At 39.2% G+C, this 17030-nt stretch overlaps 1 protein-coding gene across 1 annotated transcript; it reads left to right on the top strand.

The window, feature by feature from the left end:
* Positions 1-377: 377 nt before the first annotated feature.
* Positions 378-11497, top strand: dmrt2b (doublesex and mab-3 related transcription factor 2b). The gene is made up of 4 exons (XM_062027551.1): positions 378-761; positions 2538-2646; positions 4060-4075; positions 9802-11497. Exons 1-4 carry the CDS (start codon positions 378-380, stop codon positions 10595-10597), a joined length of 1305 nt encoding a protein of 434 aa, XP_061883535.1. The 3' UTR covers positions 10598-11497.
* Positions 11498-17030: the final 5533 nt, after the last annotated feature.

The following is a 17030-nucleotide window of genomic DNA, read 5'->3' as shown; positions in this document are numbered from 1 at the left end:
AGGACTTGTAAACATCGTGGCTCTCTTGTTTTTAGAAGGCGCATCAGATAGCAGCTGAGAGGGGCTTAACATTTCAAACGTCTGGCGGTAGGCTGCAAAGTTTCCACCCTGAAACGCTGTTCCAGTTGCAGGTCGGGTCAGCAGACACAGGGCTTGGTGCTCACTTGGAGTCGAGCATCGTGCATGCGTAAGGATCACACTGTCTCTGGAGGGGACAGGATTTTTTTTAAATTGAAATCATCTCTGGTCCAAAAGTAGCTCTGTGTGCAAGAAACCTGGTATTTGACAATGTTTTACTGGTAGGTTCACAAAGTCTGGTGCATAAAAAGTTTCATGTTAAAAACAAGTAAGTCATTGCTGTTTTGTGCTTGTCATAGATGTCCACTCAGTTGGAAAGAAGCCTGCAGCTGGAAACTTCACACAAACTTGATGCGGCCAAATCGGAGGAGTTTTCTGGCGTGACGACGACTGATGGATGCTCGGAAGCGCACGGCAGTCCGGTGCTGACCTCCGGGCGCGGTGGAGATGACAAACCCTCGCATCAGGAGAAGCCCCTCAAGATGACCCGGAGTCCTAAATGCGCCCGCTGCCGGAACCACGGCGTGGTTTCGTGCTTGAAAGGCCACAAACGTTTGTGCCGCTGGAGGGACTGCGGCTGTGCCTGCTGCCAGCTGGTGGTGCAGCGGCAGCGCGTCATGGCTGCACAGGTTGCGCTGAGGCGGCAGCAGGCTGCGGAGGTCAGGGGGGCGATGTCATGTCAGGTCAGTGATCCCTTGGAGTCTTTATTAGAAAAAATGACTTGCAGTGAACTAATCATCATTTTGAGCTACATGCACACACACGACAATATCCTTTTATATGAAACAAACAGCATTGTTATGCTAAACACAAATGTCCACTGCAGAGGACACTGGTCCTCAGGAGCATAGAGGTCAATGTGCTTTTCATACAAAACACAACATGAACATCTGCACAACATAGATATTGAAGGTATTTATTGAACAAATATGTTAATTATTGTTGATAGAGTAAGTAACTGCATTATTATGTTATTAGAACACACACTACTAAACATACTGTTCCTGATGTGTCAATCAAATCTGTGCATTATAATATATGTAATGGCAGTGATTTTGATATCTAGTTGTGTGCAAGTGTAGAATATAGATACAGTATAAATATTTTAATTGATGTTTTTCAATCAATAGCTGCTATGTATATGATTACATGTATGTAACAATTATATCCTGTATAAAACTCATACAAACAGTATCATCATTACTGATTAAATTCATTGATTTGTATTGTATTAAACATTTTCATTGTAAATCCACAAAGACTTAATTCAGAGTTATTTGGACACTATTAACATTTGTAGTTTTGTTATGTAAGAACAGACCATATTCATTAAGTGGTATTAAAGGGAGAATAACTATTCTTGGTGTACTACCACCTTATAAAGTCCATACTAAGCAAAGCATATTGAGATCTTATTTCATATACAACAACTTCCTTACTTAGTACTAATAAGCAATAATTCTGAGGTTATTGAGGGAAGACTCTTAGTTAATGGCTTACTGGTTGTATAATAAGGCCATGCAGAATAAGGCATTAATAAGTACTTAATAATGACTAATTAAGAGCCAATATGTTACTAATTTGCACGTTAATAAGTAACTAATTAATGGTGAATAGGTGTACCTTAAAATAAAGTGCATTGCATTACTTTCACGGTAACATTTACAGTCATTTTCCATAACTGCAGAACTGTGATTTTACAGTTAATTACAAGTTAATGTTACAACTAAATGTTGTAACTTCATTGTTGCAATTTTATAGTTAATTACAATGAAAATACATCTGTATGGTGTACTTTTACATGTGTAATTTTATTGCCAATTGCTCTCTACTGTACACGAGAGCTGCTGCAACGTAGTCTAAGGAACCCCTTAAGAGACAAAGCAGTGTGAACTTAGAGTAATCTGTTGTACTGTGATATTACTATGATTGCACTATTTTACCGGGAAATACTGTGGTTATTTGCTGTGACATATACGAGTATTGTAATTTTTTTAAGTAATTTGTTGTAATGCTACAATGCATTTTGATTACAGTATTTTACTGCGAACAATTACAGTTAAATGCTGTGAAATCCTGTTAAATTACAAAATTTGAACTTGAATCGGGGTTTCTTTTGATATTTGCCAGTATGGTTATTTTTCTTTTTTTTATATCTGATGTTTTTGTTGTATATTAGTTGTATAACGTTTGTTGTATAATTCATATACATTATAAAACAGTATTTTTTTTGTAAGTTTGTCATTTCAACTGATGAGAACATGAGCATGAGTTTGGTCAAGTAACTGATTTTTAACATGCATAATAAGGCATATTGTTTATTTTGTTATTTACAAATAAGCTTTACAGTTTACACTATTCCTATATGCAAGGATCCTAACTTAGGCCCCAGTTACAATATATGAATTCCATTTCAGTATCAGTGACAGTAATATTATGTCTGTGCTTGTGTCGCTCAGGGTAAGAGGAGCGCCAAGTGTGCGTCTCAAATGCAGAGAACGCCGTTTCCTCGCTTGACTGCTGAGGCGGAAGAGGAACACATGCTGCAGACCAAGAGCCTCCTGCAGGGTAAAGTTGAATCCAAACCACCTCTCTCATTTGTGTAGGAGTTCAAATTAAGGCTGTTGCCATGGTGACTCAAAAAAAATACCAAGATGTACAGTAAAGAGTATCAAGGGATGCATTTGTACTCCCAGACCGCAGACATTTGGGAGTACAAATGACTAAACCACTTCTAACTAAGGCCAGGTCCACGCAGGAACGCTTGAAGGTGTGTTTGTTTTTTGGCGGGTTGAATTAAATCATCCACACTTGTGTCAAATCAATTAAAAAGTCATCACTGAGTAAAAACAGTGTATTGAAGGCCTACCGAAACCCACTACTACCGACCATGCAGTCTGATAGTTTATATATCAATGATGAAATCTTAACATTGCAACACATGCCAATACGGCCGGGTTAACTTATAAAGTGCAATTTTAAATTTCCCGCGAAACTTCCGGTTGAAAACGTCTATGTATGATGACGTTTGCGCGTGACGTCACGGAGTGAACGGAAGTATTCGGACACATTGTATCCCAATACAAACAGCTCTGTTTTCATCGCAAAATTCCACAGTATTCTGGACATCTGTGTTGGTGAATCTTTTGCAATTTGTTTAATGAACAATGGAGACTGCAAAGAAGAAAGCTGTAGGTGGGATCGGTGTATTAGCGGCTGGCTGCAGCAACACAACCAGGAGGACTTTGACTTGGATAGCAGACACGCTATCCGACGCTAGCCGCCGACCGCATCGATGATCGGGTGAAGTCCTTCGTCGCGCCGTCGATCGCTGGAACGCAGGTGAGCACGGGTGTTGATGAGCAGATGAGGGCTGGCGTAGGTGGAGCGCTAATGTTTTTATCATAGCTCTGACGAGGTCCCGTAGCTAAGTTAGCTTCAATGGCGTCGTTAGCAACAGCATTGCTAGGCTTCGACAGGCGGTACAGCATTTACCGTGTGGTTACAGGTCCAGTGTTTGGTTCGGTGTCTCCTGATAGTAGTATTGTTGATCTTCTGTCTATCCTTCCAGTCAGGGGCTTATTTATTTTGTTTCTATCTGCATTTAAGCACGATGCTATCACATTAGCTCCGTAGCTAAAGTGCTTCACCGATGTATTGTCGTGGGGATAAAAGTCACTGTGAATGTCCATTTCGCGTTCTCGACTCTCATTTTCAAGAGGATATAGTATCCGAGGTGGTTTAAAATACAAATCCGTGATCCACAATAGAAAAAGGAGAAAGTTTGGAATCCAATGAGCCCTTTTACCTAAGTTACGGTCAATGCGAAAAAAGATACGTCCTGCACTGCACTCTAGTCCTTCACTCTCACGTTCCTCATCCACGAATCTTTCAACCTCGCTCAAATTAATGGGGTAATCGTCGCTTTCTCTGTCCGAATCGCTCTCGCTGCTGGTGTAAACAATGGAGAAATGTGAGGAGCCCTTCAACCTGCGACGTCACGCTACTTCCGGTACAGGCAAGGCTTTTTTTATCAGCGACCAAAAGTTGCGAACTTTATCGTCAATGTTCTCTACTAAATCCTTTTAGCAAAAATATGGCAATATCGCGAAATGATCAAGTATGACACATAGAATGGATCTGCTATCCCCGTTTAAATAAAAAAAATGTAATTTCAGTAGGCCTTTACATGTGTATATACAGTACTACACTTACAAATATGTGATAGGACACAAGCACAAGCTTAATGCACAGGCTTACCTGGGCCAACACATTTAGAGAGAGGTTTGTGTGTGAGTGTGTGTGTGTGTGTGTGTGTGTGTGTGTGTGTGTGTGTGTGTGTGTGTGTGTGTGTGTGTGTGTGTGTGTGTGTGTGTGTGTGTGTGTGTGTGTGTGTGTGTGTGCGCGCGTTCCATTAAGTTGTAGTTTACATTATGTCGGTCCCGGAAGAGAGCGGGTTACAGCTGGTGGAACAGTCATCAGGAGTTTTTTTTTTATTAAACTCGCCGCGAGGACCTCGATATGTGAGACACGGTCGAGAAGGAAAAATAGCTTGTAAAATGTCAATATAATAAATGACAGGGTGCTTTATGTGAAATGTAATAATATTAATCGCCTTACCAAACTTGCCTAAATGTGGCTTCAGTACCCTTCCATGACAGGTAAAATATCAAATAGGGCATAGTCCACTCTTTATGCATTGAAAATAAAGTACTAAACAATTTGTTTATCATGTCGTCTTAATAATCCAAAACAAACCAACAAGAGAAATAGTATTAAAATTGTTTCACACAGATAAAACAAGGGTAAAAAAAATGCCTCACTGGTAGGGGTGATCGGCTTTGTGTGTATTACGTTTTATGTAAAACAGGGGTCCGCAAGCTATGGCCCACTTTAGTTTCTACAATCCGGGCTGCTGATTATCTCAGAAATTGTATTTGTCGACAATAAGTTTGAACTATGTGCTATGTTATCAAGATGTATTCCAGTACCGTTAACCATCCACTGTGACACTTATACCTAGACAAAGTGCATATAATCATGACATAGGCACCATTCAAACATCCAAAACCACCCATGGTTTGATTAATCAAAAACCCACTCAGAAAATTACATTAAGTACAAAACCACAAAACTTCCCCAATGAATTATGTGGATAATATAAAACATGTCTACACACCACACACAACTCAAAATTACACCCATTTTAAATCCATTACAAGGCTTGATGGGTAACAAGCACAACACTCTCCACACTTCCACATGTTTAACTCATTTTAGCTGCCTGATATTTCTGATTGATTACAAAACTTTCAGGTCGGCAGGTAAGTAAACAAGATAGGAGTGGTTCATTTACTCTTAATATCCAATGTTTTATCGTTTATACTTCATATTGTAGTGATGGTGTGTGTCAATGGGTTGTTGTTCTGTCTGTTAACTAAAGCTTGTTGTAATTAATGCTTTAACAAACTGATGTGTCTCTGATCGTTTCTGATGATATTGTAAATCTTACATATTTTTATACAAAACAATCTTTGTTGCTGTCTTATTTTACACACATGTATATATATACATATATACAGTACAAGCCAAAAGTGTGGACACACCTTCTCATTTCAATGTGTTTTCCTTATTTTCATGACTATTTACATTGTAGATTGTCACTGAAGGCATCTGTGTAGTAAAAACCATTTCAGGTGACTGCCTCTTCAAGCTTATCGAGAGAATGCCAAGAGTGTGCAAAGCAGTAATCAGAGCAAAGGGTGGCTAATTTCAAGAAACTAGAATATAAAACATGTTTTCAGTTATTTCACCTTTTTTTGTTATGTACATAACTCGATGTGTTAATTCATAGTTTGGATGCCTTCAGTGACAATCTACAATGTAAATAGTCATGAAAATAAAGAAAACACATTGAATGAGAAGGTGTGCCCAAACTTTTGGCCTGTCCTATACATATGTACTTTGATTCCGAAGAAACAGCATTTGTTGAAGGACTGGGAATGACGTGTACGCTATGGCGCAGTTACATACATTGTGTAAGCTGTTTACGTAGGAGTTGATGAAAATAACACTTAAGTAGATCCACTCTGATGCCAGAAAAAGAATAGGAACCCCCCCCAAAATATTGCAGTTATGTTATAATCAGCGCTGTGCTGTGTGGCAAAAAAGAATAGTTTTTGTGTCTGCGTGCGTGTGTTTTGTGTGTGTGTGTTTGTGTGTGTGTGTGTATTGGCGATTTTCCCCGAAAATAAAGATTTATCACAGGTTGTAGGCCTACTCTATTTTTACATGTTTATCATGTTTGGCCACCTTCCCTCTACAATTTGGCATTAAATTCACATACAGACTTAAATCATTGTGGTCGCTGTTCCCGTTTGAAAGCACCTGTTTAAAAGTGATCAGCGTACAAACGCACTCTCACAGTTGAGCACAATATGGATTAAAAAATTAAGAAAGAAAACGTTTTTTCCCTCACAGTTTTAACTACAAGTGACCATAACTTTCCCTTAGACAGTGTCTCTTGGTGTTGGTGACGAACCCCAAGAGGCAGAGAAGGCAGGCTTGGTGCAGGAAAACATGATTTGATGTTCAAAATACATGTAAAGCACAAACCAGGAGCTAGGAATAGCCAAACTGAAAACAGGAACCAGCAAACAGAAAAACTGGAAACAGCTAATGGCTAACAAAATCTAGCTAACAGGGAAACACAAAACAAAAGAGCTAGGAGACAGCAAACTATAAATAGCTATAAGGAACAGCTTACCGCTATGACGACAGCGACAAGGACAAGTAGTAACCACAGGTAGTGATGACAACGACATCGACACGTATTAGCTCTAACGACAAGTATTAATGACATCGACAAGTCAGACAATACTCCAGCACTGACTGGAGTGCAAAGCAGGTTCGAATAGCAGCTGGCTGATTGACACCAGGTGTGGCCAGGTGCCAATCAGCCACAGCTGAGGGGACACAGCACTCAGAGAGACAAACAGGAAACTGAACCAAAAGAAGAGTGCTGACAGGAAATAAAACAAACACAGAGGAAAAACTAAAACTTAACCAAACTGTCGGGGACAAGCCTGACAGACAGTTCTAAAGTTAGTGTAGTGTTTTGACTTGATTTAGATGCTTTATCTAATTAGATTACATTATTAATTACGATGCAACCCATTTATATTTATTTTGGTGAATATCCATCCATCCATCCATTTTCTTCCACTTATCCGAGGTCGGGTCGCGGGGGCAGCAGCCTAAGCAGAGAAGCCAAGACTTCCCTCTTCCCAGCCACTTCGTCCAGCTCCTCCCGGGGGATCCCGAGGAGACATAGTCTTCCCAACGTGTCCTGGGTCTTCCCTGTGGCCTCCTGCCTGTCGGACGTGCCCTAAACACCTCCCTAGGGAGGCGTTCGGGTAGAATCCTGAGCAGATGCCCGAACCACCTCATCTGGCTCCTCTCAATGTGGAGGAGCAGCGGTTTTACTCTGAGTTCCTCCCGGATGACAGAGCTTCTCACCCTATCTCTAAGGGAGAGCCCCGCCACCCGGCGGAGGAAACTCATTTTGGCTGCTTGTACCTGTGATCTTGTCCTTTCGGTCATAACCCAAAGCTCATGACCATAGGTGAGGATGGGAACGTAGATCGACCAGTAAATTGAGAGCTTTGCCTTCCGGCTCAGCTCCTTCTTCACCACAACGGATCGATACAGCGTCCGCATTACTGAAGACGCCGCACCAATCCGCCTGTCGAAAATTTGGTGAATATATGAATGAATATATGAATAAATGGTTTGGTGAAGAATAATGATGTTTGTCGCATTTTAAAGACATATCAGTCGGATGGACGTGATCTGATCATTTGGACTGCAATCGGTACCGGAAGACCTGATTGGTCCACGCATGCGTTAAACTACATAACTTCCTGTCAACTTGCTTTACTGTAGTTATGTTTTTGTAATCTTTATTTCAATACACAATGTGATGTAAAAGATTACATACAAAACAAAACAAACACTTAAGAATAGGGTATTTATTTTAAAACCGTACTGATCCATACACACGTATGAATGGGATAAACGTGATTGTAGTTGCATGGAATGCATAACTGATTTCAATCCACGTAAAAAAAAAAAACCTGGGATTTCGAAAAATCTGAATTGTGCTGTTCACATTGACATGAAACAATCTGATATATGTCACAGATGGCCAAACAAACAGAATTGACTTGCATTGTGAACATGGTCCAAAACTTATTCTCGCTTTAGGTTAAAGTGCCCTGGCAACAAACACACCAAAATTATAAAAGAAGAAAGACCAAATGTGGATAAAGTCTGTCATCTTGGGCAACACACCAAAGATAAGGAGAAACTTGACTCATTTAGTCTGGATTATTGACAAAGTAGAAATACTTCTGCAGGTCACATTCGATTAGGAGACAGAGACAAGAAAATATCAGGAGAATGTTGACTGTGAGTCGTTCCTGTTCTTGTGGTTATGTGATGCTGACCATTAAAGTTAAAGTTAAGTTAAAGTACCACTGATAGTCACACACACACTAGGTGTGGTGAAATTACCCTCTGCATTTGACCCATCCCCTTGTTCCACCCCCTGGGAGGTGAGGGGAGCAGTGAGCAGCAGTGGTGGCCGCGCTCTGGGATCATTTGGTGATTTAACCCCCAATTCCAACCCTTGATGGTGAGTGCCAAGCAGGGAGGTAATGGGTTCCATTTTTATAGTCTTTGGTATGACTCGACCTACCGATGTCAGGGCGGACACTCTAACCACAAGGCCACTGAGCATTACCCTAATCCAGACCTGGGCAAATTAAGGCCCGGGGGTCACATGCGGCCCGTTGAGCTTTTTAGTCTGGCCCGCCGGACATTCCCAAATATTTTTTTTATATCTTTAAGATGGAAAGTGTAGCTGCCATTATGATGTGCAGTGATGTTTTCTAATGACCGTAAGTTTTCAACTATACAAAGTATTTCAATGGTTGGAATCCGCGTTTATGGATGATATACCAGTTACTATGGTAATCTAATTAGTTACTATGGTCATCGAATTAGTTACTATGGTAATCTACTTCACAGCAGCTCAGACGAGGCACCAAGCAGTGTGGGCGGAAGCGTTTCCACAGACGCGGAAGGAGCTTTTCACAACAAAGTTCTAAAGCTTAGTGCTATATCAGATTGTAGGTGGGTTTATTTTGTACCCTTTGCGTACATATTTTACTGTTTGTTGCTTTTTTGTTGCGTTTCACTTGATTGTAAAATATGTCGATCGAAAGGGGGTGTGACATTCATATTTTGTCAGTATTCAATGTTTTATCGTTCATAGAAAAATGTAAAATTCCATTACGTTTTTAAGGCGGTCTGTCATAACGTTTTTAGCACTCAGTCAGACATTATTGTGAAGTTTTGTATTAATGTCCCTAAAAATAGATATACCGGCCCCCAGACACATTATTTTCTCTAAATGTGGCCCCCGAGTCAAAATAATTGCCCAGGCCTGCCCTAATCCCTTCACCTTAACCCGTCATCGATCTTGAAAAGGTTGCTTGTACACGTGACAAAGATTTGGTGGTATTACCAGATTTTTACATTCTGATACCTGTTCTCATAAAATACCGTTGCAGGGCATCTAGAACACTTCACAACTCTGACCTAAAATTGTTAAAAGCACATACAAATGTAACCTGAGAATGTGTTTTGTGCAGGGCTGAGACCACCAGAGGATGACACTTCCTGTCACTCACAGCACACTTGGCATGACCACACCCACTTCACATGTCCCTCCATCAGCGCCCGTATGAGAAAGAGACGAGCTTTCGCTGACAAGGAGCTCGAGAACGTGATGCTGCAGCGAGAGATCCATCATAGAGAACTCCAGAATGACATTTCTTTGTCCTACTCCACCTTCCTTCCCAGGCTTCATCCACTGCTTACACCCGTCACTCCGAGATTGCATTCGTTCAACAAAGCCACCTCATCTGCAGGATCAGGCAGCCATGTGTGTGAACGATTTAAGCCTCTGCATGACTGTGATTTCCACTTCTATCAGTGCTTCCATTTTAAGAGCACAGAAACCGACTGTGGTAACTTCCAGATCTACAAAAGCTCAGGTCAAAGTAGGGATACGAATGCCTGGAATAGCTGTGAGAAGAAAGAGCCATCAGAGCTGATACCTTCGCCTTCACTACTCAGTCTCAAACACCATGGCAGGACTTTGTCGGGTGGTGACCTTGTCAAAGCTCACTCAAAACCAGCAGATATTCAAGACTCAAATGTCACATGCTCTATTTTTGTATCAGATCAGAAGATCCTGGACTTGCCAAATGTCAGAGCCTTCAGCAGGACCTTTGATCCGTTAGCGCTGACAGCTAGAGGCTGGTGTGCCGGCACTCCTGCCACCCTGGCACTTCCCCGTGAAGACTCTGTGAAGAGCCCTCATGGCAGCTCAGCCAGGACTCCAGCTGTGAAGCCACTACCCTTCTCCGTTGAGGCTCTGCTGAGAGCCTGACAAGCCAAAGTGCTGGGATTTGTTTATGTGCAGAGCTCACTTTGACATATGGACTATACAAACAAAAATGCTAACATGTATTTCACTGACAAGCTCTGGTTTCCATTAACACGAGAACGGCACACGGTAGAGTCCAGACCAGGAAGATAAACTAATCCTTATTGGAATCAGAGTTAAATGTTATTCCATGAGAACTTACCTCCTACTTATGCCTTGAAGAAGCATGCATTATTCACCGATTTGAGGAAAATGTCAAAACCACATTACTCAGAATGAAAGATTTATACCAACATGTTATAAAGGGTTGTCCTTGGCTCATGCCGCAACCCTCCAAAAGTCTTGTGAAAACCAAAGGTACTTTGAATGATGGTACATGGAAACCTGTGTTGTGCTTAGGAATGGGTACCAAATTTGGTAATTTTAAAGGCATCAATCGAATCCCGTAAAAAGTATGTAAAATCAAATGGTGCCATATTTCAATACTTTTGTTCCCCTTCACGTCACGTCTGGATGCAGACTCCACACCGGCTCAAACACTTGGCGAGTTAACAATTACTCAAGCAACGCTCAGAAGTTTGCCTCTTGGTAACTTTTTCATGTCAACAAAGCAAGTGTGCCTGATAGAAAATGCTCAACCAAAGTAAGGCTCTGTATTACATGCGATTACTCCAAATTTGATAATGGAATCTACAACTAAGATGCGTATTACAATCAAACAGCAAGTGTGTAATAAATACTTTACAAACACTTCATAGGGCATAATATAAGACAGGACTGGCACATTTGTGACAAAGACTACGTCCTAGTTAGGCAACATACTGTAGTAGTCTAACCACTGCTGCCATCTAACGTCTTGGAATTGTAACTGCATGCAAAGTATACTATAAAATAACCTGCAAATGAGACTCAGAAATGTATTTACAAGATATTACAACACAGTTATCATAATCAGCTCATTTTTAAATGTTAAATAAAAAAAAAGATTACACACACAAAAGTACCTTTGATTACCAATATATGTAAAATAGTAAGAACCATGTGTAGAGATAAATAATAAAAACAAGTAAGACGTATGAAGATTAATATAAAAAAAAATTATATATATATATATATATATATATATATATATATATATATATATATATATATATATATATATATATATATATATATATATATATATATATATATATATATATATATATTAGGGCTGCAACAACTAATCGATTAAATCGATTAAAATCGATTATAAAAATAGTTGGCGATTAATTTAGTCATCGATTCATTGGATCTATGCTATGCGCATGCGCAGAGGCAATTTTTTATTTATTGTATTTTTTTAAATGAACCTTTATTTATTAACTGCAACATGTACAAACAGCTGAGAAACAATAATCAAAATAAGTATGGTGCCAGTATGCTGTTTTTTTCCAATAAAATACTGGAAACGATAGAAATTTAGTTTGTCTCTTTTATCCGATTATTAATCGATGTAATAATCGACAGATTAATCGATTACCGAATTAATCATTAGTTGCAGCCCTAATATATATATATATATATATATATATATATATATATATATATATATATATATATATATATATATATATATATATATATATATATAAATATATATATATATAAATATATATATATATAACAAAAACAATTTTGTGGAATAGCCTTCATTTCTAAGAACAAGAATAGACTGTCAAGTTTCAGATGAAGGTTCCCTTTTTCTGGCCATTTTGAGCGTTTAATTGACCCCACAAATGTGATGCTCCAGAAACTCAATCTGCTCAAAGGAAGGTCAGTTTTGTAGCTTCTGTAACGAGCTAAACTGTTTTCAGATGTGTGAACATGATTGCACAAGGGTTTTCTAATCATCAATTAGCCTTCTGAGCCAATGAGCAAACACATTGTACCATTAGAACACTGGAGTGATAGTTGCTGGAAATGGGCCTCTATACACCTATGTAGATATTGCACCAAAAATCAGACATTTGCAGCTAGAATAGTCATTTACCACATTAGCAATGTATAGAGTGTATTTCTTTAAAGTTAAGACTAGTTTAAAGTTATCTTCATTGAAAAGTACAGTGCTTTTCTTTCAAAAATAAGGACATTTTAATGTGACCCCAAACTTTTGACCGGTAGTGTATGTATATATATATATATATATATATATATATATATATATATATATATATATATATATATATATATATATATATATATATATATATGTATGTATACATATATACTTATATGTATATGTATATATATATATATATATATATATATATATATATATATATATATATATATATATATATATATATATATATATATATTACAATGATATTGTAAAACACATTGCTCAGGTTTAGCCATTTCACCATCATGTTTCATATTGTCAATGTCTATTCTTATGTCTCTTTGTTTTCAGAGTTTCAACGTACTGTAACACTTTGGCCTATATGGAGCCATTAAATACATTACAAATAAATGTACTGTTTGGACTTTCATTCATTATGCTTTCTTTCACCAATAATCTGTGTTGTGTTGTGACACATTTTTAAAAATTTGATTAATCTAACTTTTAAATTTGGATTATTCATGAATAACTACAGGTAGCTTGATTCAAATTAACTTAAAAAAGACCCAAATATTTGGACACAAATGCAATATTATTGTCACAATGTCATCCAGAAACATTTAAAAAAATGTTTTACTTGAACGCACATCATGAATTTGTTTAAAATTTGGCAATCGTTTTTTTTAAGGAGCAGTCAGTGTTTATTTTGAAGGAAATCTACTAGCAAGCACACCAGTCTGAGTCTCCTCACTCGTATTTGCACTGTCGTATGCATTGACCTGATCACTAATCTTACAACCACCCACACCCCATTTCAGGTAACCATCCGTGGTTAAGGTGAAGGAGCATGTACAGTCAAAATAAATTGTGTGATAATCTGTGTATATTCATGTTTAATGCAAACAACTTCTGTGATTCATCACGAGTTAACTCGTTATTTTTGACAGCTCGACAATAAAAATGTGTCAACAAAACTGACTGAAAACAAGAGACAACCGTATTTTTTTGGACTATAAGGCGCACTTAAAATCCTTTAATTTTCTCAAAAATTGACAGTGCGCCTTAGAAGCCGGTGCATCTAATATATGTATTCATTCTAGTTGTGCTTATTCTGGGTGTGGTACATTGTGTAATGATAAGTGTGATCAGTGGATAGCAGTCACCCACAAGAGATACGTGTGGATTGCAGGTTGACGCCTGTTCAATAAATGATGTTAGCAAGTACCAGTAGGCAAGCAAGACCAAAACGTTTTCATTTTATTGTGAATACAAAACATTACACAGTGCTGAAAAATCTGTCAAAATGTTTTAGTACTTTGATAAGCTACGAAGCCGCACCGCTTGAGGAACGCAGAGCATTATGGCTTCCGTAGTCAGACATGCTATGCTTCATCATACGGGTATTATGGTGTATGTATAAGGAAACTATTAGGAGACATTATCTAGTATTTTGTTAACTTTTCTTACATATTGGTACTTGTTTTTGTGTATTTGGGATCTGCATAAGTTCCAAAAATGTGCACGCCTCTGCCATTGTAGTCTGCGCCATAGTCAATAAGCGCCTTCTTTTTCTCCAACCCCTTGTTGTGGGGCCATTTCTAATATAAAGTAGCGTACAGTTCTAACTTATATCTGTCAGTAGACTCAAACAGAAGTGCTCAAAACTAAAACCAAGACGATGGGGAAAAGACGCTGTCAAAGTGGAAGCACGTAAATAAGACCACCCACAGAACAGCACATCCTGAAGAGATGGTCAGAAAGTGGTTTGAAAATAGTCTTTTTTCATGTTATGTACTTCATCATACGGGTATTATCGTGTGTGTGTGTGTATAAGGACTCAAAAATGGCAGCTATTAGGAGACATGATCTGGTATTTTGTTAACTTTTCTTACATATTGGTACTTGCTTTTGTGTATTTGGGATCTGCAAAAGTTCCAAAAATGTGCACGCGTCCGCCATTGTAGTCCGCGCCATAGTCAATAAGCTCCTTCTTTTTCTCCAACCCCTTCAATCAATCAATCAATCAATCAATGTTTATTTATATAGCCCTAAATCACAAGTGTCTCAAAGGGCTGCAAAAGCCACAACGACATCCTCGGTACAGAGCCCACATAAGGGCAAGGAAAACTCACCCGAGTGGGACGTCGATGTGAATGACTATGAGAAACCTGGAGCCCGAATAGAAAACGCTCTATAGCCCGCAGACTTTTTTTTTGGCTCTGGGAATCACTAATAAGCCGGAGTTCTTTGAACGCAGATTTCTTGCCGGGACATATGGTACAATACAATCGGCAAGATAGGCTGGAGCTAGACCGTGTAGTATTTTATACGTAAGTAGTAAAACCTTGAAGTCACATCTTAAGTGCACAGGAAGCCAGTGCAGGTGAGCCAGTATAGGCGTAATATGATCAAACGTTCTTGTTCTTGTCAAAAGTCTAGCAGCCGCATTTTGTACCAACTGTAATCTTTTAATGCTAGACATAGGGAGACCCGAAAATAATACGTTACAGTAATCGAGACGAGACGTAACAAACGCATGAATTATGATCTCAGCGTCGCTAGTGGACAAAATGGAACAAATTTTAGCGATATTACGGAGATGAAAGAAGGCCGTTTTAGTAACACTCTTAATGTGTGACTCAAACGAGAGAGTTGGGTCGAAGATAATACCCAGATTCTTTACCGAGTCGCCTTGTGTAATTGTTTGGTTGTCAAATGTTAAGGTGGTATTATTAAATAAATGTCGGTGTCTAGCAGAACCGATAATCAGCATTTCCGTTTTCTTGGCGTTGAGTTGCAAAAAATTAGCGGACATCCATTGTTTAATTTCATTAAGACACGCCTCCAGCTGACTACAATCCGGCGTGTTGGTCAGCTTTAGGGGCATGTAGAGTTGGGTGTCATCAGCATAACAGTGAAAGCTAACACTGTATTTGCGTATGATGTCGCCTAGCGTCAGCATGTATATTCTCAAGAGTGCAGGGCCAAGAACCGAACCCTGGGGAACTCCGCACGTTACCTTAACATAGTCCGAGGTCACATTGTTATGGGGCATTCATCCTCCGCTGTTGTCATTTCTAATATAAAGTAGCGTACAGTTCTAACTTATATCTGTCAGTAGACTCAAACGGAAGCGCTCAAAACTAAAACCAAGACGATGGGGAAAAGACGCTGTCAAAGTGGAAGCACGTAAGTAAGACCACCCACAGCATGGCGCATCCTGAAGAGATGGTCAGAAAGTGGTTTGAAAACAGTATTTTTTCATGTTATGTAGACCACAAGGAAGTGTTTTAGATGTAGACAGAAATCATAATATGACCCCTTTAATGTGAATTTTAATCTGGGGGGCCTTTTGTATGAAAATAGACCTAAATAGACCCGTGCACATCATATGCGCACCTTATAGTCCGAAAAATATGGTCCGAGGACAAAATGCAACAATTCACAGATAATTGAATGAGCATAGACACAAACACCAATGGTAGATGGTAAATGTTCCCAAAAGATGGGAGCGAATCAGCGTTACCAAGGCAACATTGTCCTTTTTTGTGTACACTGAACCTGGTGCAGGTAGATTTTGTTTGAAGATGCATTTGATCTATATCCGCTTTTTACTTTTTCCTCACCTCTTTTTTCCCTTGTGCTGCTGTGTAATCTCGCAGAGATGGAGGTCAGATATGGTTAACAACTCTGGACCTGGTGGCGTCAACACAGGTGATAACATTCTCTTTGTTTGCTCGTATCTGCCGGCTCATCGGAATGCTATTCAGTCCATCTCCTCGCAGACGAGCTGAGGGCCGATCGCAGCAAAGAAAGATGGGGCTTTGAAAGCGTGGATTTTGTGCGATTGTGTTGCGTTTTCAATAGAGACTTTTCTCAAAAGATGTAGCATATCTTTCTTTACTGCAAGCACACATTTTCATTTTCACCCTCATTACAAGATAAACATCAATCACAAAGGAAGGATAATGACGTCTGTGAAAAAGAACCTAAAGGATATAGATCAATTTTCTTTCCCGCAAGCAAGTGGAAAGTCACAATCATGTATTGTTGCTGCGAGCCCTAAGAGATGATTTAATAGAGAGTGTCTCTCACGTTCATTCTGGATAGAACTGTGCCTTGGACTGAAAGATTTCCATTTGCAAATACCAGTCTATATACCTTCCTTTGTCGGCCAGTAGAGGAGAAGAAAAGGACACAGGCTGTTTGCTGAGTGAAGGCTATGGTGCTGACAAAGCATTTTCAACAAGTTGAAGCATGTTTGTTCACCCTCACCCGTGTCTTTCCCTGCCCTCTAAGTTTTGTCACCCACCTCAACTCCCGCAACTTTTC

Source organism: Entelurus aequoreus, linkage group LG19 (assembly GCF_033978785.1).
Source record: "Entelurus aequoreus isolate RoL-2023_Sb linkage group LG19, RoL_Eaeq_v1.1, whole genome shotgun sequence".
Taxonomy (NCBI): Eukaryota; Metazoa; Chordata; class Actinopteri; order Syngnathiformes; family Syngnathidae; genus Entelurus; species Entelurus aequoreus.
Note: the sequence above shows the minus strand (reverse complement) of the source record. Positions and strands in the feature narration are given on the sequence as shown.